Source organism: Chaetodon auriga, chromosome 13, assembly GCF_051107435.1.
Source record: "Chaetodon auriga isolate fChaAug3 chromosome 13, fChaAug3.hap1, whole genome shotgun sequence".
NCBI lineage: Eukaryota > Metazoa > Chordata > Actinopteri > Chaetodontiformes > Chaetodontidae > Chaetodon > Chaetodon auriga.
The window spans coordinates 13,078,975-13,103,162 of NC_135086.1; the positions used below are offsets into that span (position 1 = coordinate 13,078,975).

Sequence of the window (24,188 nt, forward strand, 5' to 3'; positions counted from 1 at the left end):
AGTGTGTGTATATCTGAAAAAATGTTTTGTATGTTTTTTAATAATAAAATATTAAATAATGGTGGTTGCCTGTTTTTTTTTAATGTGTTTATGAGGCAAAAATAACTAGTGTGACTGTTCTAACCATCATCATCATCTGTGTCCATCCTCTTTTGTGTTTTAGTTGTAACAGAAGATACAGATAGTGTATTTAAATATGTGTTAAATATTGATAGCTTTTCAGTGCCATCAATGTTAAATCTCATCCCATGTTTTTATAAATTTAGAATCATAAACATAGAGGAACGTCTTGAAAATGGCCTAAATCTAACTGAACTTGTGCTATATAAAGTAAGTACACCTTATTTTTTCTCTGTCCGTGTGTTAACATTTTAATTGGTATGTCTGTCCAGCACAGCTGCCTTAATAAAGCACTAATAATGAGCCCTGTTGGGGTTTAATATTTTGTGAGACCGGAAACAGCTCCACAATATTGTCCCCTTGGCTTGCCGTCTGTTGCCACGGTGATTATGACGCTCCAGAGGCTTTTTCAGATTAGCGAATTTTAGCTAGCTAGCAAACCAGCTAGGAAACGTTACTAAACTAACCAGATAACCAGCAGCCATGGCATCTGTTTTAGATGCTCTCTGGGAAGACAGAGACGTTAGATTCGACATAACAGCCCAGTAAGTTATTGTTATCTCACTGAATCGTTTGGGATTATTTCACCATCGTACAAGTTAGCTCAGATACGCTAATTGGCTAACCAAAGGTAACGGCAGATAAAAGTAATTCGCCTGCTGTGCAAACTCGGCTCGAGGGTTTCCCGATAATTGTGTTCATCTTTACATTTTGCCAAAGAAAAAATGTTTTACAGTAGCTTTGTGTCACAATTTGTCTTTGTGTAGAGATGTCGTAGACTTAATACTAGCATGACTGTAACTAGCTGTGATACATTTAGCTAAAATAAGTTTCAGGGCTTGTAACGCTACACCTGGTCAATCTACTAATCTGTCCTGTACACAGGCAGATGAAAACACGTCCAGGAGAAGCACTAATAGACTGTCTGGACTCCATAGAAGACACGAAAGGAAACAACGGAGATCGAGGTAATGTCAGTCAGCAAAATTATCTTGGAACGGCTAAAACTATGCGGGCAACCTGCGTGTGGCTACCTCACCTCACCTAATAACTGATAATGTCCACTGTTCTGTAGGACGACTGCTGGTTACAAACTTGAGGATCATTTGGCATTCTTTGGCTCTGCCAAGAGTCAATTTGTGTGAGTACACATGCAGGTTAAATACGTCTGTTTATTGTTTGTCTCCACCAGCAGCCGATCAGCTGAATGTTTAAACATAAACTATAAAGATTTGTGAGTGACCGTTTCCACCAATTTCAGACCAATCCAACAGAAAACAGGTCATTACCATTCAGTGAGATGAAGCTCATGTATTCATGTCATTGAATGTCATGTTCAGAGAAATAAGAAATTGGCCATAATCAGATATATCAGAGATCGCGTGGACTTTGTGTCCGCTCACATCTCACCATCCTAAATGCACATCTGCTATTTTTTTCCAGCTGTGGGTTACAACTCCATCATTAACATCACAACAAGGACAGCTAACTCAGTAAGTGAAGTTTTACTTCTGTAAGCATTTCATCATTATTTTATGATTTCAAGTCCAGAGTGTTTGTCCGTAATCTTTTAACATCTCCTCACACACATCACATACACTGTTTATGTTATTAATGCTTCCCATCAATCACTTTTCCAATAGAACAGTGTTTCAATCTAGTCTATGTACAGAAAAAGCCAATAAAGGCAGCACTGTTTCAACATCCTTTTGAAATAAATGATAAATTCAGTATATAGTAAATGTGATAAAGGCAGACAAATATGCCAATTTATGAACTGAATACTCTTTTCCAGAAATTGAGAGGCCAAACCGAAGCGCTCTACATCTTGACAAAGTCCAACAACACAAGATTTGAGTTCATCTTCACAAATGTGGTTCCAGGAAGTCCACGGCTCTTTACCTCTGTGATTGCTGTTCACAGGTGAAACAACACTGAGGGAAGGTTCAGTTCTCTGATCGATTCCACATTAAATGTTTGTCCCACTAAACATTTTCAAATCTTTCGTTTTGACACAGGGCCTATGAGACATCTAAAATGTACAGGGACCTGAAGTTACGAGCCGCTCTCATTCAAAATAAGCAGCTAAGGCTCTTGCCCCGGGAGCAAGTGTACGATAAAATTAATGGAGTTTGGAATTTATCCAGCGATCAGGTACGAGTGTTTGAAATATGTCTAATGAGCTTTTAATCAGCAGTGCAGTCGTATGAAAGTGTAAGTTAACATTGTCAGTTTTTTCCAGAGTCCAAATCTAATACATGGAAGGTCATACTATAAATTTGATGTGATTACTGGAGCCACTGAGTTCTTTTTCACTGACCGATGTTGGTTTTCTTTGTATTAGGGAAACCTCGGAACCTTCTTTATCACCAATGTTCGGATTGTGTGGCACGCCAACATGAATGAGAGCTTCAATGTCAGCATTCCTTACCTTCAGATTGTAAGTACAGTCCTTCAAATAACATTACAGATCCAGTCCTCACTTCCTACCTGACTTGAAAATGAGCATCCAACCTGTGTTGTAAACATAGTTGCCTTTTTCACTGGTTTTAAGAAATAAGATTCTCCTTTTTTCTTTTTCAGTTGCTTGTTCATTTCAATAGTTAATAGTGTGACTTGGGCTGTGTACATAATGTCAGAACAAACATTCACACCGTCTATCGTGCTCAGGCACACCTCAGTCAGATATGAACCCTGTTTGCTTATTATTTGGTTGGTTTTCCACAAAACAGGAGGCAGGAGGTATTCGTTTAGTGACTCATTTTAGGAGCTTGACAGGTGAAATTTTTAAAATTGAAGTAGTTTTCCTTCATAGACAGACACCACTGTACCCCTGCACAAGAGCCGCCACTGATGATCTTGTTTCTATTGTGTGCATCATTTTATTTTCATTTCTTTTTCCCTCAAAGTGGTCCATCAGAATAAGAGACTCAAAGTTCGGCTTGGCTTTGGTGATAGAGAGTTCACGCCAGGTAACATGTTTTTCTCTGCAGTTTGAGTCATATTCACCTGAAATAATCACAATATATTGATCTGACACGTGTAACAGGAATTCCTTCTCTGCTTTTGTTGCTTATAATACACAAATACGCTCCGTCCTTCTGTTTTTAGAGTGGTGGCTATGTGCTCGGCTTTAAGATTGACCCTGTGGATAAGCTTCAGGACGCACTGAAGGAAATCAACTCCTTGCATAAGGTGTACTCTGCCAACCCCATCTTTGGAGTGGACTATGAAATGGAAGAAAAGGTAAGCATCTGTGTAGTATATTAGAATCAGTGACCCTGAACAGCTCAATAGCATTACATTAAAACATGTCAGAAAGTGCAAGCTGTTCAAACTGGGAACAAAACAACTTTAAAATACATATCTATCTAATATTACTGAATACTCCCAGTGTGGCTGTTTTTTTTTTTTTTTCACCAGTTCATCCGATCTTGTTGTCATAGCGCTGTTTTGTCCTAACAATGATTTCAGCCCCAGCCGTTGGAAGAACTCACAGTGGAACAGCCTCCTGATGACGTGGAGATTGAGCCCGATGAGCAGACTGATGCTTTCACGGTGAGTGTGCCCATTGGCCACCTTTACACCCACCACTCCTCCGGGAGTCAGTGGTTTAGCTTTCAGACTCTCAGAATAGCTGTCAGCTCATGCCCTCCAGCATGATGAACAAACATGAATTTATGTTGCCTAGTGCTCGTGTTTGTACGGAGTGGCGCTCGTCAGACAAAATAACCTGTTATTACAGACAACATCACCCTGTTGTTTTGATGAAATGTTTGATTTGTGTGTGTTGCTTGCCCACAGGCTTACTTTGCAGATGGAAATAAGGTAAAGTATCACAGTTAATTTTATCACCAGCTGAAACCCTGATTTCAAAAAACTTGAGATGCTGTGTAAAACAAATAAAAACAGAATGCAGTCATTTGCCGACAAACAGTTTTATGAAATGTCTCTGAGCCCATGTAATAATCTCCTTTATACAATCATGTGTTCACAAAGTGGTGAACCTCCCTCCATCCTTGCTTGTGAGCGACTGAGCCTTACCAGGATGCCCCTTTTAGATATTAAATGTATTGTCTTTGTGCTGTTTTCAATTAAGCATTATGTCAAAAAAGATCAGCAAATGGTCACAGTCTGTTTTATCTATGTATTAAACAGTGTCCATGGGTTGTATAATTGTAAAACATGTTGTGTAGATTGTTCTAACACCTCATGGACTCTTTTCATTTTTTTACTGTTGTTCCAAAGCAACAAGACCGTGAGCCGGTTTACTCCGAGGAGCTGGGCCTCGCCATTGAAAGGCTGAAGGATGGCTTCACGCTTCAAGGACTGTGGGAAGTTATGGGCTGAAATAATGTGAAACATGTATGTTCTCTCTGTAGATAATGTCATCATGAAGGCAACAGTGTATTTATAGGTCAGGTCAAAAGTTGTACAGTTTTATGTGTAGATAAGTTTTCATAAAAAGGAAATTCTATTGTGGGGATATTTATATAAAACATATTTTCTTGTAGTGAAATGAATGTGCAGTTTGTATTGCTTAAAGTTAATAAATGTATTTAAATATAGAGTATGTTGGACAGTACGTTATTTTTAATATTTCAGGAACAATGCAGCGGGTCTGCAGTGTGTCGTGTACACAATTCATTTGCATGTGGAAAGAACACAGTGATCTCTGGCTAAATACAAAAGCGCATAATGCACTAGAGTATTTTAAAAATCTAAAAAGAGGACAAACTGTCACCTACGGTGGCAGCAGCTGTTCACTGACCCTGTCTGCGTGTTGAATCACTCCCCTTTGGATGTCTCACACACAAATACTGAATCACACTATAGTGAGGTGGTCATTACTATCAGTGAACGGTGATTCACTCCACGTTCAGACGTCCCCAGAACACACACGACTGTAGTAAATGCAAACCATATCAGTGAAGTCAAAGTAGATAGTACTGAAACAAATGGTCCCTTTGTGTGTCCTGTCACTGTTTTCTTGTCAAACTATATATTTCACCCTATTGCATAGACCCTGTTAGAAGTGAGAAGATCAGGGGTCATTTTGTGTGGCCATACAACAATGTTGTTACTAATCACTGGGGTGACAACGATCCACGGTTGTTTTTACTCTATGACAGCTGTGTGAGCTCTCCGATTTGGCCAGCCCGAATTCCTCATGGATGGGATGTTTGGCTATATTTAGAGGGACACGGTTATATTGGAGGGGCCTCAGACCTGGCTGCCTATAGTTCTCTGTCTTTACCGGCTAGGACAGTCTGTTGTGAACTGCCCCACTTCCATCCACTTCCTGTCCTGAAAGAATGGATCCCCAAGGCTTGAGGGAAGATCTCCGTCTGTTTCAGACCACTTTGCTGCAGGATGGACTCAAAGAGCTTCTGAACGAGAACAAGCTGATTGACTGCGTGCTGAAAGTTGGAGACAGAAGCATCCCCTGCCATCAGCTCATCCTGTCAGCTTGTAGTCCGCATTTCCGGGAGCTGTTCTTCTCAGGGGATGGCAAGGAGGTGGACAAAAAGGAGGTTGCTCTGGAGAACCTGGATGCCAGCCTTATGGAGGCGATTGTAAATTATATGTACTCAGCAGAGATTGATATCAATGACAACAATGTGCAGGATCTTCTGGCAGTTGCCAACCGCTTCCAGATCCCCTCAGTGTTCACAGTTTGTGTGAATTATCTCCAGAAGAAGCTGTCAAAGAAGAACTGCCTCGCCATCTACAGGCTGGGACTGATGCTGAACTGCCCCAGGCTGGCGATCGCAGCTCGAGATTACATTGCGGATCGGTTTAAGACCATAGCCGAGGATGAGGATTTCCTAGAGCTTGCTCCACCTGAGCTCTTTGCCATTATTGGAGCAGATGCACTGAATGTAGATAAAGAGGAGCTCGTGTTCGAGACCCTCATGAGGTGGATCAGGAAAGACAAAGACAAGCGCGTGAAATCCCTGGAAGAGGCCTTCGACTACATTCGCTTCCGTTTACTCCCAGAGAAGTACTTCAAGGAGAAGGTGGAGAAGGACGACCTCATTAAGAGCGACCCCGAGCTGCTCAAAAAAGTCAAAGCCATAAAAGAAGCTTTTGCAGGGAAGCTTCCAGAGAGGAAAAAGGGACAAGGTGACGAGGAAGGAGAGGAGGGCAAGTTGCCCGGCTATCTGAACGATAACCGCAGATACGGCATGTTTGCCAAAGACATGGTTGTGATGATCAGTGACACTGCCGCCGTGGCCTATGACGCCCAGGAGAACGAATGCTTTCTCGCTGCGATGGCAGAGCAGATCCCCCGAAACCACGTCAGTCTGGTGTCAAAGAAGAACAATCTGTATGTGTTGGGGGGCCTGTTTGTAGATGAAGAGGACAAAGAAAACCCACTGCAGTGTTACCTCTACCAGGTACAGACATTTGAATTTACCTTGCACCTGAACACATCAGAAGTAATTCCCTCGTTTGTTTTTTCCAAATCACCTTCACGTGTGTCTTTCAGTTGGACAGTCTGGCTGTTGAATGGATCGCTCTGCCGCCCATGCCCTCCCCCAGGTGTTTGTTCGCGATGGGGGAGTTTGAAAATCTCATCTTTGCCGTCGCAGGAAAAGATTTAGAGTCCAATGAGTCTCACGACACTGTTATGTGCTATGACACAGAGTAAGTTCAGCCCGCCGATCATTTGGATGTGCTCTGTTCTCTCGTTCAAAGCGCTGGTGTGTATTTGCTGTTGAGCACGTTACTTTATCTGCTTCACTGTAGAAAAATGAAGTGGACTGAAACCAAAAAGTTGCCCATGAAAATCCACGGCCACTGTGTGGTCTCAGCCAACGGGCTGGTGTACTGTATCGGAGGCAAAACGGATGACAAGTAAGACACGTTTCTATATGAAGGTCAAAATCTGATTTTCACATTGCATTAACCCTCCTCGGGAATCATTTTTGTCTCACTGGTGAAGTAAAGCGACCAATAAGATGTTTGCGTACAACCACAAGAAGTCGGAGTGGAAGGAGGTGGCGTCCATGAAGGCAGCCAGATCGATGTTTGGCGCCGTAATCCACAACGGGAAGATTGTCGTCGCCGGCGGAGTCACTGAAGAAGGCCTCACAGCGGCGTGCGAAGCCTACGACTTTGGAACCAACAAGTACGTTTATTATTCGAAGTGTTGTGAAAGGCTGGTGATTGTTTTGATTCAAGTATTTCCAATCTAAGGTTTTCTGTTCATACTTTTCTTTGCTGAAAGCATAAATTATTTAGAGTGTGAGTTATAAGACGCCATTTTCATTTTTAGGTATAGCTCAGCTGTGTTCAATGAGTCTTCAGTCAAAATATTCAAAAAATGTTGCCACTCTTTTTCTTTATTTGGATGCTTTTAATCAGCTGTTCTCAACCTTTCTGGCTTTCGACACTCATCACAGAGTTGTTCTTCCTCAGTTTCATCTGAAGGGTTTTTGGAGTCTTAAGGAGGAGAAAGTGTCCAGAAAAAAAAAGAAGGGAGAAAAAAAGCACAAATTAGAGTCAAAGCCAAAGAAAATAAAAAACATTCTGTGCTTGTGGGGTCTCAACATCCAGGTTAGGAACCACTGCTTTAAATCCATACCGAAAATAAAAAGTCAAGGAACTCTTGCTGAGATTTTTAAGGACAACTTATAGAAAACATGAAGGAAGTATGCCATTAATGGAGCTGAGTGCACCTTGTTGCAGGTGGTCACCCTTCACAGACTTTCCCCAGGAGAGGAGTTCAGTGAACCTGGTCAGCTGTGGAGGCTTGCTGTACGCCGTAGGAGGCTTCGCCATGGTGGAGAACGAGAACAAGGAGTGTGCGCCCAGCGAAATCATTGACATCTGGCAGTATGTGTTGTTACTCACTTTCTTTGACAATGATATCTCTCTGCATACAGCATATTACAATAATATGTTTTCTCTGTCTCACCAGGTATGAAGAGGATAAGAAACAGTGGACCGGCATGATCAGAGAGATGCGTTATGCAGCTGGAGCGTCCTGTGTGTCCATGTGTCTCAATGCAGCCAAAATGCCCAAACTCTAACTCCTCTGCTGTAGGCAACAACATTGTGTACATGCTCTTATTTAGTGTCTTTAACATTGTAACATATCAGGCACATGTCCCCTTTGCCTGTTCTGTGAGTGCTTCAATAAAATGTATGTAACTGGTTTGTTTCTCACCAGTCAGTGGAGTCTATGATTGAACAGTCGCTGCTTGTTTGCATCAGACATTATTGCTGATTCTGATTTTCTGATGCGTATTATTGCTGTTACCTGGTAAAGATTTGCACAGAAATGGTTTTCTTTTGGAAATGTTCCTCTTCCAGTCAGTTACAACAGGCACCTTGTGGTATTAATACATCTGTTTGACATTTGACACTGTTCTTTAAACACAGCTCCTAAAATATGGATGTTATTGAAGACCAGAAATATTCATGCATGTTCATGACGAATTTCATTTGAAACATTTTAAGACAATGCTTCTGTTGTCTTCGTATGAGTAACTAGTCAGAACAGATTGGATTAAACTGACTGAAGGTTCACTGTTAAAGCCTTGTTCATTTTATGAATAAGAGTCTACACATGGCATCAGCCACACAGCAGCAGAGGTCACACTGACGAGGGACAAAATTTAATCTTTGGGAAAATGTCTGCAGATGTTCAAATTCACAAGCTCTGCAGTCACTGTTTAAAGCTTTGTGTGAATACAATACTCTACAGCAGCTGTTTCAACCAATGTTCTGCTCATTTTAAACTTTACACTGTGAAAATACTCCAAGTAAAACTCCTGCATTCAAAATGGTCCCTGTCAATGTTTCACTGTCATGGCTAAATTAATGTGTACGTTGCATTTTACTGCTGTAGAGGTTAAAGGCTGAGCTCATTTTAACTACTTTATATACTGTTGGGTAGTTTAATCTACAGGAGTGCATCATATTCTGTAAGATCATCATATGGTTCTACATCAGTTGCTCCAAAGAGGGTTTGGAAATTGTTTACTTATCTTCAGAAGTAAGAGAATTTCTCAGTTTCTGGGGGGGAAAAACATCAAATTCAAAATCACCAAATTTGGAGATACATGGAAAGCAGCTAGTAACTAAAGCTGCCAAACCAGATGAACGAGGTGCAGTAAGAAGAACAATATTTGCCTTTGAGATGTAGTGGAGCAGAGATATAGTTTCAAAATACTCAGGTACCTTGCCAAAAATGTAAAATGTCATATTTCAGTCGTAATAAATTACCCAAAACCATATAAATTAAGCTGTAGCGCAACAATGATAATCCCCCATCTATGCTACATATGAAAAATAAATACTGACACTTAGCTTTTTCTTTAAAATACTAATTTTAATACAAAAGCACATATATATTATGTCACTCTCAACATGAGTGAGGTAGCTTCATGTCAACTTCCTCAATCACTAAAAATAAGGAGCACTTGTACACTGTGTACAACAGTTTTTTTTTCCCAGTTGTTCAGCCTGAAAATTCAGAACCAAACTCGAAGCTCAGCATTGAATGTAACATTACTTTCAGTGTTCAGTCATAAGTCCTTTCAGAAGAAAGCTCCTGAAAGAGTTTCTTCTTCAGATATTCCTTCCAGGCATCCTTTGTTGAGAGCTCCATCGAGTTCCATTCAAAGTGAGGGATCTGGAAAACACAAACGACTTCACTGTCTGGGGGTCTTTTTGCTCTATCACTGGATTTAATATGATTCAGTGCAAGTGATGTACGATACCACATGACCTCCCACCTGAACCACACGGTATCCCAGGATTTCAAGGTGTCTCTTTCTCATCAGGATTTCACCTTTGATGTGGTGAGAATTCTTGCAGAAGGTCTTCGAATCAAGAAAGTCCACAGCAACTCTGCATGATGGGTAAAAACAGACACATCCAGTTTCTGAGTGGTCTAATTATTCATGTTCAGTATTCAGGCTGTTTTCTGGTGTCTCCGTACCGCTGAGCTCCAGGTGGCAGCTCATCCCTGATGTTTTCCAGTGAGCTCGACCCCCAGTGAGCCTTTCCACTGCCTGAGATCTGCAGCCTGCTGGGCTCGCTGTAGGGCAGCGGCTGCAGGTGTTTGTCTAGTATGCATTCGAAGTCTGAAGAGACAAAATACGGTCACACAGCACGTCCGTTTCCTATTCACCTCTGTTCTGTTCACCTTCATTCAACTTGAACTGAGCGGAGTCACAGCTCAGTGCTCATGTGTTGGCCAACAGAAAGACTTTAGTGTTTACAATGTGTTTTATCACTGTATTTAGCACAGTATCACACGAGTAAAAGTATCGTCAAATCAGTGTTAAATACCAAGATGGAAAGTTGCATATTTACTTACCCACAGTGTAAAAATACGGAGTGACAACTGCTATTTGAACACGGTTAATGCCATCGAGAACTTCACCCAGAATTTTGTGGATTTGCTGTTGTGCAGTGCTGACAGCGCCGCTTCCTGAAAACATTTTGACAGGAAAAGGAAATACCTTAAATAAAATATAGATTTATTTCAATTCCTGTGAACCATTTCTCTGTGCATCTGTTTACCTTTCTTTTGCAAATGCTGGCAGTAGCGGTCATGAAACCACGGTACCTGGAACTCGGGACACTCGAGACACACGGCGCGATTGAGCTCCATGAGGCGCAGTCTGGTTCGCATGACGACGGCGTCAGGTAGGGCTGGAAGAGGCGCAGAGAACGGTTACATGAGTCAGGTGTGAAGTGCCTGAATACCAATGCATGTTAACAATCAAATCTTAAACACAATTAAATTAGAAAAGTGGAGACATACTTTCGAGTTGGGCGTCCAGCGTTCCCAGAAACTCTATGCTGAAGATTTCTCTGATTAGTTGCTCGGGGAAATAGTCAGCCACAGCCAAAGCGTATGCCAGTAAAACCAGCAGATGTGGCTCAAACGAGCCTACAAACACAGAGAAAATCTGTCAGAGTGAGCTTAAAATAAGAAATTAAAAAAAAAATTAAAATAAGAAAACGTCTAAACTGATTCACTTACTGATATGAGGAGTGAGGCGCCGGATACAAACATCATACAGCTCGTCTGCTAGTACAGAATCATAATTCAGGATGGAGAAGGGCAGCAGGGTGGCATATGTTGCCGAGTGGTGAATCTGAAAAGCGATACAGGAAAAGTACGGTTAATATATGTTTAATTGTTCCAGACTTCGCGTGCTGTGATGTCTCTCAGAGCACCTTGTCGATGTCTTTAATGGCCACACTGGCGATACGGTCCATCAGAGGAGGGCAGAGGTGATTTATCCTGGTTAAGAAGAGGGCCAACTCGGGCACATTTGTCCAGTGAATTTGGTCCATCATCCTCTGCAGTGTGATCATCGTCTCTTCGACCAGCATTTCCTCAAACCACTCTCCCGAAATGAACTTGACCTCCTCCAGCAGCAAGTCCAGCCGGTCAGCCGTTTGCAGCCTCTCGTGTGCGCAGATGTTCAGGGTCTGCAGGAGACGGGCGTACATACTGGGAGTGTTGCGGCGGTAGGAGGGATCGTTGCGCACCCACTTGCTGACGGCAAGCGCGATGGTGTTGAGGTCGTTGAGACTGCACTGGGTGATCACTGCATCCACTCGCGAGGTGACGACCTCGTCCAGCCGTGGGTGGGGCAGAAGGGACAGAATGCGAGTCAACATGACCACTTCGTAGGGAATGACGCTGCGCTGCAGAAAGCTGCAAGACGAAGGTGTGGTCAGTCTGCGTTTTGTTCAGAGAAGCAAAGCTCACTCCTCAGCCCAAATAAAGACTTACGTGATCAGAGTGTGTCTTAGTTTCGTGAAGAGCTCGGGGTTGTGGCACTGCAACAGAAAAAGGGCTTGGGTGACTCTGGCCACATCCATTGGTTTGTAGACAGAGAGGTTCCTTTGGATTACTGATGCAATTCTGGAAAATAATTTAGCAATAATAGCATTTTACAAAATATTTAAATAGATATTTCAATGTATTGGTGAGTACTTAAAGGAGGAGGAGAGACAAATGCATAAAATACACAACATTATCATTAAAGATCCCCTTGAATGTGATTGAGAAATGAGAACAAAATATAACCTGAGCGGAAGAGTTTACCTTGAAAAATAAACTTCCCAGAGCTCCTTGAAGGCAAATTATGTCATAAAGGTGCTGAGATTTTGTCAACTACAGGTCCTGAGGTCAATAATTAATTTTCAATTATAAGTTTTAAGACAACGTGTGTGAGAAGAGCTCAGCCCAATCAGAATTTTAACATCTACAACCCCATGACAGCCAGATAGCTGCGTGCTATACGGCAGAGATATGAACTCACTTGTTGAGTAAGGTGACATTCCTGCTCTGAATCTCCTCTAGAGCTACAACTATAGCCAGAGCCTGGTGTGCATTGAGCTCATCCGCCAGCAGGAGGGCAGTGTCCTCCAACCTAAGAGGGATGAGATCACATCGGAGACCTGTGAGACTTGGGCATTGCTGTAAAGGGTTAGATTTCCACTCGTGGATCACTCCACTTATGTTACAAACCTTTCTCTGATCTCCTCTCTGGCCATCGGAGCCAGAGCGACAAACAGTTTAGTGAAGGAGAAAGGGTCAGTGCTTGAATCAACCAGCTCTGTCAGCCTTTGTTTAACAGCCAGCCTGAAGTCACAGTTGTTGAACTGCAGGGACTGATACAGGCCCACGATGATGCTAATATTTTCTGCGTCCATAGTGGGAATGTTGTGCAAGAAGATCTCGTTGCACTTCTCCAGCAGAGGCCGGTGACTGTGCTTGATGTTGCGCAGGAACTGCACTACTCTCCTCGGGTTGTTGTAATATGAGACATCCATGGTGTCCAGGAGATGGTCTGCCCTGACAATGAGGGCATCCCGAAGCCGGGGAGACACCAGGGACGACACGCTAGTCATCAGTGAAGTTAGGATCCTGGGAAAACAGGGCCAGAAAGTAAACACACAATACGAGGCGCTTACATTTGAGGATATTTGGTCATATGTGTCTCATGACCAACCTGGCTTCATTAATGGTGGACAACTTCTGATCCAGAATATTTGTGATGTGGCCCATCAGAGGACTGTGTTGAAGTAGCTGATCACTTAGACAGATGGCAAACTTGGATAACGATGACATTGGTAATCTGCAAAAAAAAAAGAAAGAAAAGTTTTAACGATTAATTCATACATCAATCATCAGAGACTTAAACAAGAATTAATAACCAAATTTAGTTTTTGAGTAATTCATCAAGCAAATATACCAAACCTTTGCTAGTCTCAGTTTCTGTAATGTGGAGATCTGCTGCTTTTCTCTGATTCATATCAATACATGTTCCGGCTCTGGGAAATTATGATGCAGATTAAAAAAAAAAGCAAATGAATGCGATCATACCTGTCTAGTCTCAGCCATGCTTCTGAAACCAACTGCTGAACAAGAGAGTCATGTGCATCCACGTTCAACCTAAAAGATGAGCAATAATACAGCATATTAATTTTACTATCCTATAATTCAAATGCATGTCATATAAACTGAATGCGTCCTAATGTACCTGAGGAAACTGTAAAGCATGTCGACCAACATCAAATCATCCATCAGAGCAATTTTGTTCTCCGCCAAAACCCGCAGAGTCAAGAACTGCGGGTGGTTCTTCACGAGCTCAATGGTCCGGAGCATTTGTGGCCTCTCTTTCTGAAGCTCCCACAGCATCCCCACAGCCCAGCTGACATGGTTCACCGTGAGCTTGGCCTTGTTCTTCCCCACCACATCAAACACCTGGTCCTCAACAGAGCAAACCCGCAGCTGCTCCAAGACCTGGTCTCGGTTCACCGTCGCCACGTGAAAGAGTCTCCGAAGAGAGGAATTCACACACCGGAGCCGAAACATCACCACAGACCTCAGCTCAAATTAAGAATACACTGGGGTCTTCATTGTACCGACACAGTGTCCCAGTGTCCACCTCAATGTCACAGCAACAGGCAAGCACAGCCACCTGAGCTCACGTCCACAGAGCCACAGTGTGGAGGAAGATGTTAGGAGCTCCTTCAGGGACCTGAGGAAAAAACACATCATTTTAACCCGTAACACAGTGTCTTATATGCTGTTTAGCTATGAGCTTAATTGAATGCACACAGAAAACACTCGCGTGACAGTGAAGTTAGCTCAGTGTGACATGCTGACCTCAGGATCAGATGGTTTCATCTCCCCATTCAGATATCTCATCTGACTTTCCTTAATTGTATCACTGAAGTTAGCTAGCACAGGCTAAGTCCAGTGTGCTAACGCGGAATTCACGTGCATGAAGAAACAATCACCTTAATAACTTTCACCCCCAGATTCCCCCTGCTAGCTGGATTCTTAGCTAGATTTCTGACGACAGTAGACATTCAAACATGATACATTCAGCACAAATTGAACACTGTCATTAAAATCGCACATTCAAAGTCAAAATTACCCAACAACATGTGTTATAATATTTCACTTCCGTATGTAGTGACGTATTAAAAACAGGGCGTTTTTCAACCCTGTTTTCTGCCTTTCAGGCAGGAGTCCATGTGTGCTGGGGTCCGCCGTTGGATTTCTTTGGTTGAACTTTGGTTTAGCAGACACTTTACTACTCTGAACAGACAGAAGATATAAGTAAGTTCACAAAATACCTTTAAACATACAAGCCGTCACAGCATAACAGGGGAAAATGTTTTTTAGTCTTACCCTCACTTTGCTTAGTCAACGCATTGAGTTCAGAAATCTAACAACTATTTCCTGTGAAACGAAACCAAAATTGGTATGCAGGGTCAAAAATTAATCCCATTTCACCATTGTATTGTAAATAAACTGAATGATCACGTGGACGTATGTTAATGATGTAGACGAGTTAAAAACTAGTTGTACCTGACAGTCCTCTATCAGGGCATAGTTAAATCCCCTCCCTTCCAGCCGCGCGCCCCGCTGCGTTGACTGGCGCACAGTTCTCCAAATACACTGACGTCCTTGTCGCGCCATCTTTAGAAAATAGTCGGCTCAACACTGAATGGAACCTAATTTTCGTCGTTTGTGAGAGCTACTCGCTGTATGGAGTGATCCCATAAGGTTTCCAGGTGATGTGATTTGATATTAACCAGGTCTTGGCGACATGTATGCAATTAATATGTCGAAATTGTGTCGAAGAAGCCGTCTGCATGTTGTCTGGCTGAGGCTAGATGGACTTGCTAATGCTAACGCCAGGCCTAATGGTCGATAGATATTACGGTTGCCCGTGTGTCTCACGTTACGTGAAACCACAGCGTTAGAGACCAGGTTGGTGAGTGTGAGCGGGGGCGTTTGTGATTGTTACACTCAAATCTATCCTCGCATTCGGCTCCATAGATCAAGTGAGACGCGTTGCTAATTAGTTAACGTTGCCGTGCGCGTCAACAACAAACGAGCATTGGCAACCGTAAAATGCTGCACGCCGGCCCATCAGTAATGTTCATCGTGTTAATGTGATATCTTACAAGTAATCACGAAAGATTTGCAGTCAACACCTTAATAATATATTCCGTAACACATTAAACCATCAGTACTATTTCAAGAAATCATTCCCCTGGTCAGACCCAGTGGCTGTGCAGAATATAGTAGCTACTTCCGCCTGATAATTAATATCCAAGTATGTTATTAATCCCTAAAGTGTCATTTACCTTTGTATCATCCTTGTCTCTCGCCTTCAGGTGTTTAATCAGTAGAGGTGATCATGGGGATCAAGGTTCAGCGCGCTCGGTGCTTCCTGGATATTGGAATCAGTAATGTCCTCGGTAAGAAAGTTTTCCTGGTTATTTACCGAACCATTCACTCAGTGCTCAGTTTATATCAGCTAAAAACCTCCTCAGACTACACAATGAGTTCATTCAACACTTCAGCTCTCTAGACTGCATTCATTTCAGCTAGATGTACCTAATGAACTGTCCGTAATTTTTCATCTCGACAAATAAAACTAACAGTGTCAATGCTCTTGCCTCACAGTCGGCAGAGTTGTGGTGGAACTGTTTTCAGACATCTGTCCCAAAACTTGTGAAAACTTCAGATGCCTTTGCACAGGTGAATAATGTCTTTTCTCCACAAGAATATGCAAGAAAACCTTTCACATCATGGCACAGCGTTAATGTTGATAAGTGCTGTCGTTTCATTCAGGTGAGAAAGGCATCGGCAAAGGAACGCAGAAGCCTCTGCACTACAAAGGATGCCTGTTCCATCGAATTGTGAAAGACTTCATGATTCAAGGAGGAGACTTCAGCGAAGGTGAGTTAGTAAAGGCTGAAGGTTGTGAATAGTGTACTTAGCTAAAAATATGTCCAAATATGCCCTTTTTAATGTGCTGTAGGAGGTCTTTCTGCATCCGAGAATGAAAGCATCAACCAAGTGTAACTCATTTGCAGAACCAGTAGTCAACAGAGGCTTCATAACATCATAAATCTCTTTTTTTATAGCAGCCCCCTTGCTCATCTTTTTATTTGCTCTCTGACATCATAGGAAATGGAAGAGGAGGCGAATCCATCTATGGAGGCTTTTTTGAAGGTAAAGAGGCCACAGTCAGAGCTGTCAGTTGTTATCCACACCGACGTTGGCTCCAAGATGGCACTACAATCTTATCCTTTTCCCCCAGATGAAAGCTTTGCCATTAAACACAACAAGGAGTACCTGCTGTCTATGGCCAATAGGGGCAAAGATACAAATGGATCTCAGTTTTTCATGTAAGCACTACGTCTGTTTCTATTTATTCCAGATTTGATGCATTATTGAATTATTCTGTAACCGTTCAAATAACTGTATGCCTTTTTTGTTTTCCTTGAATGACCTGCTGTGACACTACAGAACAACGAAACCCTCGCCACATCTGGATGGGTAAGTGCTGCTTGATCGTATCTGAAATTTTGATTGACTCTTCTGATTGATTGATTCTGATTGCATAATGCACACAGTATGTTTTGCTTGACTTAGATCAGCATAGCAATATTTAAAACTCAACACCACTGTATTTTCTCAGTGTCCATGTGGTTTTTGGTCATGTGATTTCTGGCCAAGAGGTTGTTCAAACCATGGAGAACCAGAAAACTGATCCTAATAGCAGACCGTATGCTGATGTGAAAGTTTTGAATTGTGGAGAGCTCGTCCCAAAATCTAAAGGTTTGTTTTTCAAATTAAGTTTCAAAGTTCATGTCATCATTTTCCTGCCACTGAGCAGATGTGGTTTTTAGATTTTATATAGCAAGGCCTGTAACAGACTCTTAAATCCTTGCAGCAAAGAAAGATGAAAAAAAGAAAGAGCGAGCCTCTTCCAGCTCCAGCAGCAGCTCCAGCAACTCTGAGAGCTCATCGGAGTCCTCTTCTGATTCTGAGGAGTCGGAGAAAGAGTCCAAGAAGAAGAAAAAGAAGGCGAAAAAGCTAAAGAAGAAACGGAAGAAGAAGGACAAGAAAAAGTACGTATTTTACTTTCACACTTTCACTGTCTGCTGTGTAAACACTACATAGTGCCTTTATTCTGAGCTGTAATGCTTTCCTAGGCCACAGGCTGAAAGCGTTGAAGAAAAGGAACAAGAAGACTTGGTTACCTCTACTGTACGTCCTGAAGAAATTCCACCCATCCCAGAGAATCGATTCCTGATGAGGAGGAGCCCCCAGGCGGCACAGAAGTCAAAAGAGGAGACTGAAAAGGATCAGCGAGATAAGGAGCAAAGGCCAAGAGAGAGGTTGGTCTGCCTGACAAACAGCTGTTATGATAGACATCCCAACATTGTGTGCTAATTTTCATGCCTTTTTTTCCTCTCCCTAGTGCTGCCTCAACATATGTTTCTCAGTCAACATATCACAAAAGACTGGTGATGACCCGATCCGGGAGGAAGATAAAAGGCAGGGGTCCGAGGGTAGGTGCACTGCAACGACAGTCTTGTCCACTTTTCATATTATGTCTAATGAGGTTGGTGTAAGATTTCTGTCTTGACCAGTGCTCCAGTCAGTAAGTGGTTTATCTTCTCTCCCATCCAGTGGTATCGGACCCCGTCACGCTCTCGTTCAAGGTCCAGAGATCGTTTTCGCCGCAGTGAAACCCCTCCTCACTGGCGCCAGGAGATGCACCGTCAGAGGATGAGGGCAGTCACTGGAGAGCGCTGGATTAAGGGTGATAAGTAAGACAACCTCACTTTGACTTTGGCTGGAACTAGTTCTTACGGTCTGACAGTGCTGTCTGACCACATGCTCTGAAAATTTGAGTAGTGTGTCTGACAAACAAATGTATTAGCTTAGAACATTATTGAACATTTAATGTTGGTTCATAATGTTGCCTGATGTCAGTTTTGTGTTCTGTATGTGACATTTACACTGAACTTCTTTATCTTATTTGATCTTTTTGACAGAGGTGACATGAATGATGCCAAGGATGAGGCTGCTAAAGCTCCAAGAAGAGAGAGACGGACCTCCAGCACGAAGCACGAACCCACAGCTGAGGGGAAAAAAGACAAGAAACCTCGGTCTCATAGATCCAAAAGCAAAGAAGACGACACTGTTGAGAAGGATGAGAAGGAAAGCAAACACAAGGCAAAGAAAAGGGATAAATCTCAAAGTCGCAGTAAAAGCAGAGAAAAGAGTAGGAGGTCAAAAAGCAGAGAGAAGGGTCACAAGCGCAAAAGTGATGACAGAAGAGGTCGCTCGAGGAGCAGAGACCGAAATGCTAGTAAGAAAGAAAAGGAGTCCGAATCTGATCACAACAGAGATAGAAATAAAGGTCATGAGTCTGATAAGAAGCAGAAAGAGGACCCCAAAGGAAAAGATAGTGAGAAAACTAGGACAAAGTCGCAAAGCAAGGAAAGAACGACTAAAGATGGCCACCGGTCTAGGAGCAGGAGCAGGAGCAGGAACAGGGACAGGAGTAGACCTCAAGCATCAAAAGACAAGGAAGAAAAACGAGACAAAGACAGAGAGAAAGGCAGAGAACGCAGCAGAAGTCAGGAAAGGCGACACAACAGTGAGAGGGAGAATAAGAGGCGAGGAACATCCAGGGATAAGGAACGTCGAACAAGAAGTCCAGACAGAAACAAGCCCAGAGACTCGCACAGAAGCAGGCGCTCCAGAAGCAGGCGCTCCAGAAGCAAGAGTAGTAAGAGAGACCACAGCAAAGATCGGTCCTCTCATAGAAAGGACAAAGACAGAGAAGCCGGCAACCAAAAGAGAAGACACAGCAGCAGCTCTGAGAGCGATAGAGACGAGAGAAGGAGGAGGCAAAAGAGCCCAGATTCCAGACGGAGTGGAGCGAATAGTACCTCCAGATCCAAAGACAGACGAAGCCCGGCCAAACCAAGACCAGATAGTACAAAAGGCAAAGACCGAAATGACAGCAAGAGGAATAAATCGAGCTCTAGCTCAAGCTCTGACAGCGACTGATATCCTAAACGAATAGATTGGGGGAATTTTGAAGTCTTGATTTTATACATGTAGTATGCAACACCAGCTGTCCATCCAGAGTGGGATTTGTTAGAGTCACGTTCCTCATTTAGTACCAAAAAACAGTTCCAGGGTTCATTCAAAGCTAACGTGATTCAGAAGTCTGTAAAAGTGAGTTTCCCAAACTGTTTAAAAATGATACACTGATTTAAAAAAAACTGCAACAGAAGCCGAGAAAAAGTTGCAGTGAGAGACTTGAGCATCACGTGAGCTTTGGCTGAACTGTGGGCTTCACTTTGGCACTGAATGAAGTCGTGGATTTGTCCCCCAGTCAGTGCATTACGCTGCTGATGGGTGGCTGAATCTGCACGGCCAGGTGAGAGGAAAGCATCTGTGACAGAAAAAGCAACTCACCCACCGTGTGTACTAGCCAGCAAGTAAAAAAGTACCAGGTTTTCTTTTAATTGTACATGATTGTGACCATTTTTTAAAAAAAATGTGGATTTTTTTGGTAAATTATATTTTGCCTTTACTGTAGTTACAACACCAGACTGTAAAAAGCAGATTCAAGATTTTACTGTAACAGAGATCCTTTCGGTGTCTTTCTCCCCCTGGACTTTTTCCTCCTGAAATTTGATTTGATGTTCTTTAATTTGGTTGCTGGTGAGGAAGAGGTCTCCAAATGTCTGATGTTTACCTGTGAAGTTATTTTTACTGCAGCAATCACTTTGAAAGAGGACACTCATCATTTCTTGCATGCGTATCCCTGCCACTGTTGGATGAAATATCTACAGCCATGGCTTCTTTCACTGTAATCTTATTTGTTGGTTTTGAGATACCTCTGGTTTGTTTTCTTTGAATGGAAAAAATGTCTACATCATGCTGTAAGTCCATCACATCCATTTGTTCTAAACTGTTTTGTGCAAGTTGGGTTTAAGAACTCGCTTGTTGTTTTGAATGAATTAAAAGGCTGAACTTTGATTTTAATCTGTTCCTTTAATATCTTGTAAATGCTGTCACGTCACCATGTGGCACAGACACAGTCATCTATGTTCAGTGTATTTAAAGAGGGTAAACTCAGGGGAACAACCAAATGTGCCAGCTGGGACTGACCTACAGCATTACCATGTAAACCCAAGCCTCCTCTTTGCGTCTTGAATATCTACAGCCTCATTAAGCACTTTGATGGTCTGGGTGACAGCAGAGACGTATCTGGGCATCTGTGCATCGGTGCGGTCCTGAACAAGGTAACGTGGTCTGACTCCAGTCGCTATGGGGCCAAAGCCTGCACCATCCCCCTCCATCGCAGCTTTGCAGAGTGGGAACACATTTCGCTTGGCCTCCACCGCTGCATAGATGACCTGCTGTGAATACTGCTGAAACTGGAGTTCCTCTTCAGCCATGAGTTCTGCGTTCTTCTCATCAAACTCGTGCTCCTCCCTTCTCAGGTGCTGTTGCTTGGCACTTTTCTCCGCCTACGTTTGACGGATGACATAAATGGCAATTAGATTTTCTTATAGTACAAGATCCATAAGTTCCACCCAACCCATTTTTGTAATAATGTGGCAGAGACAGTTTCAACATCACCATTTGTGTTACATTGAAGTCTTGTAATTTTCTTCTATGTTCTTTGATCTGCTCAGCCTTAAGTTGTCGTTTCTCTGAAAAGATCCTGTCCGCCTCTCTCTTGGCCTGAAGTGTGTCTCGCTCTTCCTGTTTTGCTGTTTTGTCCCTCTGCTCCTTTTCTTGTATCTGCAGAAACACAGTTTGTGTTACAGGTGTGACAAATGTCAGCTGCAGCTGGATTTACATTGGTTGAACCCACAGGTTATGACCCCACATAAATGACCAATAAGACTTTTAAGTAACTTTGTATTTTGCAGTCAATCAGACGCAGCAGCTGAACTTGTGTTACCATCAATTCTCTGTGTGCAGTCATCGCCTTCAGCATCGTGGCCCTCTTCTCCTTCTCCTCCTGCTGCTGTTGTGCCTGTTTTGCGTCCTGCTCAGCGACAGCCTTTTCGATCCTCTTCTCCTCGCTGACAGTTTGCTCCTGCTGTGTGACTGTTAGTTCGTTCATGATCTTCTCTCTGTGCATCTGGGCCTCTCTGAAGAATTAAACAACTATAAATGATCGCCGTAACCTCAGATTTCATTGTTAGTGTGTGTCTGAGATGTCCAGACAGTGGGCTCTGTGTTTTAGGTGCTTATTGTGCTGCTGGGTCTTACCTTTGCAATTCTGCTTCTCTGTCTTTCTGTAACTTCTTCATTTTTTGTTTTGCAGAGAGAAAAAGTTTCCTCTGCTCCTCTTCAGCCTCCTGTCTTTGCACATCTAATGCTTTTGTGAGTTCCTTATTGGCGAGATGTTCCTGTAAATACAGAGTACACAACAGTAAACATACGTGTTATAAAAAGAGAGACAAACACTGGATGTGCTGTTAAGACCAGACCAGGTGATCCTGCATGAGGTTTCTCTTGTGCTTTGCTCGTTCTTCTTCCTCCTCCCTTCGCTCCCGCTGATAGAGCTCTTGAAGACGTTGGGTTTCCTCTGCATCCTTCTTGGTCTTGATCTTCTGTTGCTTTCTCATCTGCTCATTTTTCTTGATCCTGAAGAAAAGGAATCATATTCTCGACTCAAATTTCTAATTTGAAATTTATCACAACCTGGAACAGTTGAGCTGCACTATTATACTTTATTGTAGGGTTGCAATGGGTTTTGTGCCTTAAAGTTTAGTTAACCAGCTACCAGCAGTTATCTGTTACCATGTTGGATGGAGCTTGATAGAGGATGCTGTTTGAGGTGTTTTAATTCATCTATCTCTGGTCATTCTTGTTAAATGAGTCAACCCGACTAAATATCATCTCGACTAAATTGCTGACCTTTTCATTTCTATTAGAACGGTTTGCAATTTTGTCTGCTTATGATCTGGTAAAAGCTTTGTTTTATCTGCATATGACATGGTTAGCACAGCCTGAGCAAATAAAAGTTCCATTTTATTCCTGTAAGTTCCCATGAATTCCTGTTAATTCCCATTGAGAAGTTACACTTTTGCAATTTTTGCAACCTTGCTTTACTGCAGCACCATCATATCTAGAACTCTGTGAAGACCCTGTCAATTGGTGCATCTGCAACATCTTCAAAACTGGTTCAAGGGTCGGATGTGAGACTTACTGGTGTTTCACGTCCTCTGCAACAGCCTGCTTCTTAAGCTTTTCCCGATGTGCTTTCTCCTGCTCCTGTTTCAAGGCGTCATCCTCTCTGGCTTTCACCATGTCCAGGAAGTCTTTGTCCACGTCTTTCCAAGCGCTCTTGATTCTTTGCTTCAGTTCTATCTGAGCCTCCCTCTCCTTCAACACCTCAGTCAGCAAGAGTGCACTCTGTGCAAGTAATAACAATCAACCACCATCCCAAAACATCAACATATGGCCCAACACACACAAGTGACAAAAAAACTCTCAAGTGATACCAACATGTAATCTTCTAACACGGTCGGTTTGATAAAACAGCTGAGTCTTGGCTTTTTCAATGGTCTCTTTCCGCTTCCGCTCCTGATATTTGGCCTCTTCCTTATCGGTCAGTTTCCTTTTCTCCTCCTCAATCTCCTCCTGAATAATCTTCGCCTCAAGTGTTTTTTGCCTTTGGCCCTTTGATAAATGTGAACATACGCTGTGTTAGGCTTTTGCTCTACTGCAGTATATTGTTCTTTTTGTGACCTCACAAGCACATCTAAATTAATTCAAGCAAACAAAGTGTGACAAAATCCTTGTACTGGCAACTTACAGCGAAAGTATTGGACCACAGTTTCACCACCTCTTCTGACTGCCGATGCAGGGCCTCTCTCTGTTTCGCCGCCTCTCTCAAACTGTCCTTGTCTTTATTAACCCCGTTCAATACATCTCGAATCCTCAGCCATTCGGTCTTGGTTAAGACAGTGACTTGCTGAAGGTCTGGTGGCTGGACAGTCCAGCTGTCTTCGTCTTCTGAAGACACTATTTTATAAAAAAGGAGAAAATTACCCTAAGAAAACCTCCTGTAAGCCAAACACTACAACATGGTATATTAGAGAGAATAAATGAGAAAGGATTATGTATTTCTGAAATCTCTTTTTCATGGGGTCATGGTGGGGTTGCACTCGGGGATTTGGACTAACTGAAATCTAAAATCTTGACTGTGGCCCTGCATGTCAGAAATATACAGAAATGCAAAAGTAATACCGTCAGTTACTGTAATATCCTGCTTGTCCAATCTCCCTTTGCACAGGAAGTTGTTTTCTTTTGAAAGTGGCTTACTTGGAGGTTTGCTGGTGGGCTTGACATTTAATTGTTTTCAGAGCCTCTCTCGCGTTGTTTTGAATAAACTTTAACTTGGCAGGATTTCAATACTACTGTTACCATCGACGCCTTATGTTAGCTGACTATTTACATACTGTCCATTAGCCATAACAGCTAACGTTAGCTTAGTTGAACCTAAAACTCTGTGGGTTTATCGCTCACCTCTCTTACTGGAGCCTCTCCGTCGGCCGTGCTGAACCAGTGATGACATTTGTATTTGATACCTTAGCCGGTAATTAAAGAAACAAATACTACTACCAAACAAAACAGGCGAAAAGGAAAACTTTCACAGTTTTACTTGAACTCTGTGGAGCTTACACACAGCGGCGTCAGGGTCCGCGTTTGTTTGGCT

General features: G+C 42.6%; 5 protein-coding genes across 7 annotated transcripts; 3 read left to right on the top strand and 2 right to left on the bottom strand.

Moving 5' to 3' along the window:
• The first annotated feature begins 468 nt into the window (after positions 1–468).
• Positions 469–4,688, top strand: bbs5 (Bardet-Biedl syndrome 5). Its single transcript, XM_076747059.1, has 12 exons — positions 469–665; positions 1,006–1,088; positions 1,196–1,261; positions 1,564–1,613; positions 1,916–2,043; positions 2,139–2,274; positions 2,465–2,560; positions 3,030–3,092; positions 3,232–3,366; positions 3,595–3,678; positions 3,925–3,948; positions 4,369–4,688. The coding sequence occupies exons 1-12, from the start codon at positions 604–606 to the stop codon at positions 4,468–4,470; spliced, it is 1,029 nt and encodes a 342-aa protein (XP_076603174.1). The 5' UTR covers positions 469–603; the 3' UTR covers positions 4,471–4,688.
• Positions 4,689–5,357: 669 nt separating this feature from the next.
• klhl41a (kelch-like family member 41a) lies at positions 5,358–8,368 on the top strand. Its single transcript, XM_076747058.1, has 6 exons — positions 5,358–6,521; positions 6,614–6,771; positions 6,874–6,981; positions 7,070–7,255; positions 7,816–7,962; positions 8,048–8,368. The coding sequence occupies exons 1-6, from the start codon at positions 5,436–5,438 to the stop codon at positions 8,157–8,159; spliced, it is 1,797 nt and encodes a 598-aa protein (XP_076603173.1). The 5' UTR covers positions 5,358–5,435; the 3' UTR covers positions 8,160–8,368.
• A 1,083-nt stretch (positions 8,369–9,451) lies between these two features.
• Positions 9,452–14,589, bottom strand: fastkd1 (FAST kinase domains 1). Of its 2 annotated transcripts, none has more exons than XM_076746986.1 (15): positions 14,276–14,589; positions 13,647–14,147; positions 13,490–13,558; positions 13,116–13,241; positions 12,632–13,030; positions 12,423–12,533; positions 11,891–12,022; positions 11,326–11,812; positions 11,129–11,243; positions 10,907–11,035; positions 10,663–10,794; positions 10,457–10,570; positions 10,076–10,220; positions 9,870–9,984; positions 9,452–9,766 (listed from the first exon to the last, which is right to left on the bottom strand). In XM_076746986.1, exons 2-15 carry the CDS (start codon positions 13,979–13,981, stop codon positions 9,656–9,658), a joined length of 2,520 nt encoding a protein of 839 aa, XP_076603101.1. In that variant the 5' UTR covers positions 13,982–14,147; positions 14,276–14,589; the 3' UTR covers positions 9,452–9,655. The 2 variants fall into 2 exon arrangements, with proteins under 2 accessions (XP_076603101.1, XP_076603102.1); XM_076746987.1 differs by having other exon boundaries at positions 14,410–14,588.
• Positions 14,590–15,065: 476 nt separating this feature from the next.
• Positions 15,066–20,485, top strand: ppig (peptidylprolyl isomerase G (cyclophilin G)). Its single transcript, XM_076747078.1, has 13 exons — positions 15,066–15,192; positions 15,802–15,885; positions 16,094–16,168; positions 16,262–16,369; positions 16,601–16,645; positions 16,734–16,821; positions 16,943–16,972; positions 17,115–17,254; positions 17,370–17,547; positions 17,632–17,817; positions 17,901–17,991; positions 18,113–18,252; positions 18,481–20,485. The coding sequence occupies exons 2-13, from the start codon at positions 15,825–15,827 to the stop codon at positions 19,502–19,504; spliced, it is 2,166 nt and encodes a 721-aa protein (XP_076603193.1). The 5' UTR covers positions 15,066–15,192; positions 15,802–15,824; the 3' UTR covers positions 19,505–20,485.
• Positions 20,486–20,489: 4 nt separating this feature from the next.
• On the bottom strand, positions 20,490–24,188 carry cfap210 (cilia and flagella associated protein 210). Of its 2 annotated transcripts, XM_076747079.1 has the most exons (9): positions 23,999–24,188; positions 23,286–23,494; positions 22,976–23,149; positions 22,677–22,882; positions 21,955–22,111; positions 21,734–21,873; positions 21,420–21,612; positions 21,092–21,256; positions 20,490–20,979 (listed from the first exon to the last, which is right to left on the bottom strand). In XM_076747079.1, the coding sequence occupies exons 1-9, from the start codon at positions 24,045–24,047 to the stop codon at positions 20,626–20,628; spliced, it is 1,647 nt and encodes a 548-aa protein (XP_076603194.1). In that variant the 5' UTR covers positions 24,048–24,188; the 3' UTR covers positions 20,490–20,625. The 2 variants fall into 2 exon arrangements, with proteins under 2 accessions (XP_076603194.1, XP_076603195.1); XM_076747080.1 differs by lacking the exon at positions 22,976–23,149 and having other exon boundaries at positions 20,505–20,979; positions 23,999–24,062.

Excerpts from the sequence above, each read along its gene's own strand:
- bbs5 (XM_076747059.1), top strand. The coding sequence starts at position 604 with ATGGCATCTGTTTTAGATGCTCTCTGGGAAGACAGAGACGTTAGATTC. Across the intron at positions 2,044-2,138 it reads TCTGTGATTGCTGTTCACAG|GGCCTATGAGACATCTAAAA; the intron begins GTGAAACAACAC and ends GTTTTGACACAG. Across the intron at positions 3,949-4,368 it reads ACTTTGCAGATGGAAATAAG|CAACAAGACCGTGAGCCGGT; the intron begins GTAAAGTATCAC and ends GTTGTTCCAAAG.
- klhl41a (XM_076747058.1), top strand. The coding sequence starts at position 5,436 with ATGGATCCCCAAGGCTTGAGGGAAGATCTCCGTCTGTTTCAGACCACT. Across the intron at positions 6,772-6,873 it reads GTTATGTGCTATGACACAGA|AAAAATGAAGTGGACTGAAA; the intron begins GTAAGTTCAGCC and ends GCTTCACTGTAG. Across the intron at positions 6,982-7,069 it reads GGAGGCAAAACGGATGACAA|TAAAGCGACCAATAAGATGT; the intron begins GTAAGACACGTT and ends TCACTGGTGAAG.
- cfap210 (XM_076747079.1), bottom strand. The coding sequence starts at position 24,047 with ATGTCATCACTGGTTCAGCACGGCCGACGGAGAGGCTCCAGTAAGAGA. Across the intron at positions 22,112-22,676 it reads GCAGAGGACGTGAAACACCA|GATCAAGAAAAATGAGCAGA; the intron begins GTAAGTCTCACA and ends CCTTTTCTTCAG. Across the intron at positions 20,980-21,091 it reads ACTTCAATGTAACACAAATG|GCGGAGAAAAGTGCCAAGCA; the intron begins GTGATGTTGAAA and ends CGTCAAACGTAG.
- fastkd1 (XM_076746986.1), bottom strand. The coding sequence starts at position 13,981 with ATGTTTCGGCTCCGGTGTGTGAATTCCTCTCTTCGGAGACTCTTTCAC. Across the intron at positions 11,036-11,128 it reads GCGCCTCACTCCTCATATCA|GCTCGTTTGAGCCACATCTG; the intron begins GTAAGTGAATCA and ends CTGTGTTTGTAG. Across the intron at positions 10,795-10,906 it reads GCTGGACGCCCAACTCGAAA|CCCTACCTGACGCCGTCGTC; the intron begins GTATGTCTCCAC and ends CGCCTCTTCCAG.
- ppig (XM_076747078.1), top strand. The coding sequence starts at position 15,825 with ATGGGGATCAAGGTTCAGCGCGCTCGGTGCTTCCTGGATATTGGAATC. Across the intron at positions 16,822-16,942 it reads AATGGATCTCAGTTTTTCAT|AACAACGAAACCCTCGCCAC; the intron begins GTAAGCACTACG and ends GTGACACTACAG. Across the intron at positions 16,973-17,114 it reads CCCTCGCCACATCTGGATGG|TGTCCATGTGGTTTTTGGTC; the intron begins GTAAGTGCTGCT and ends GTATTTTCTCAG.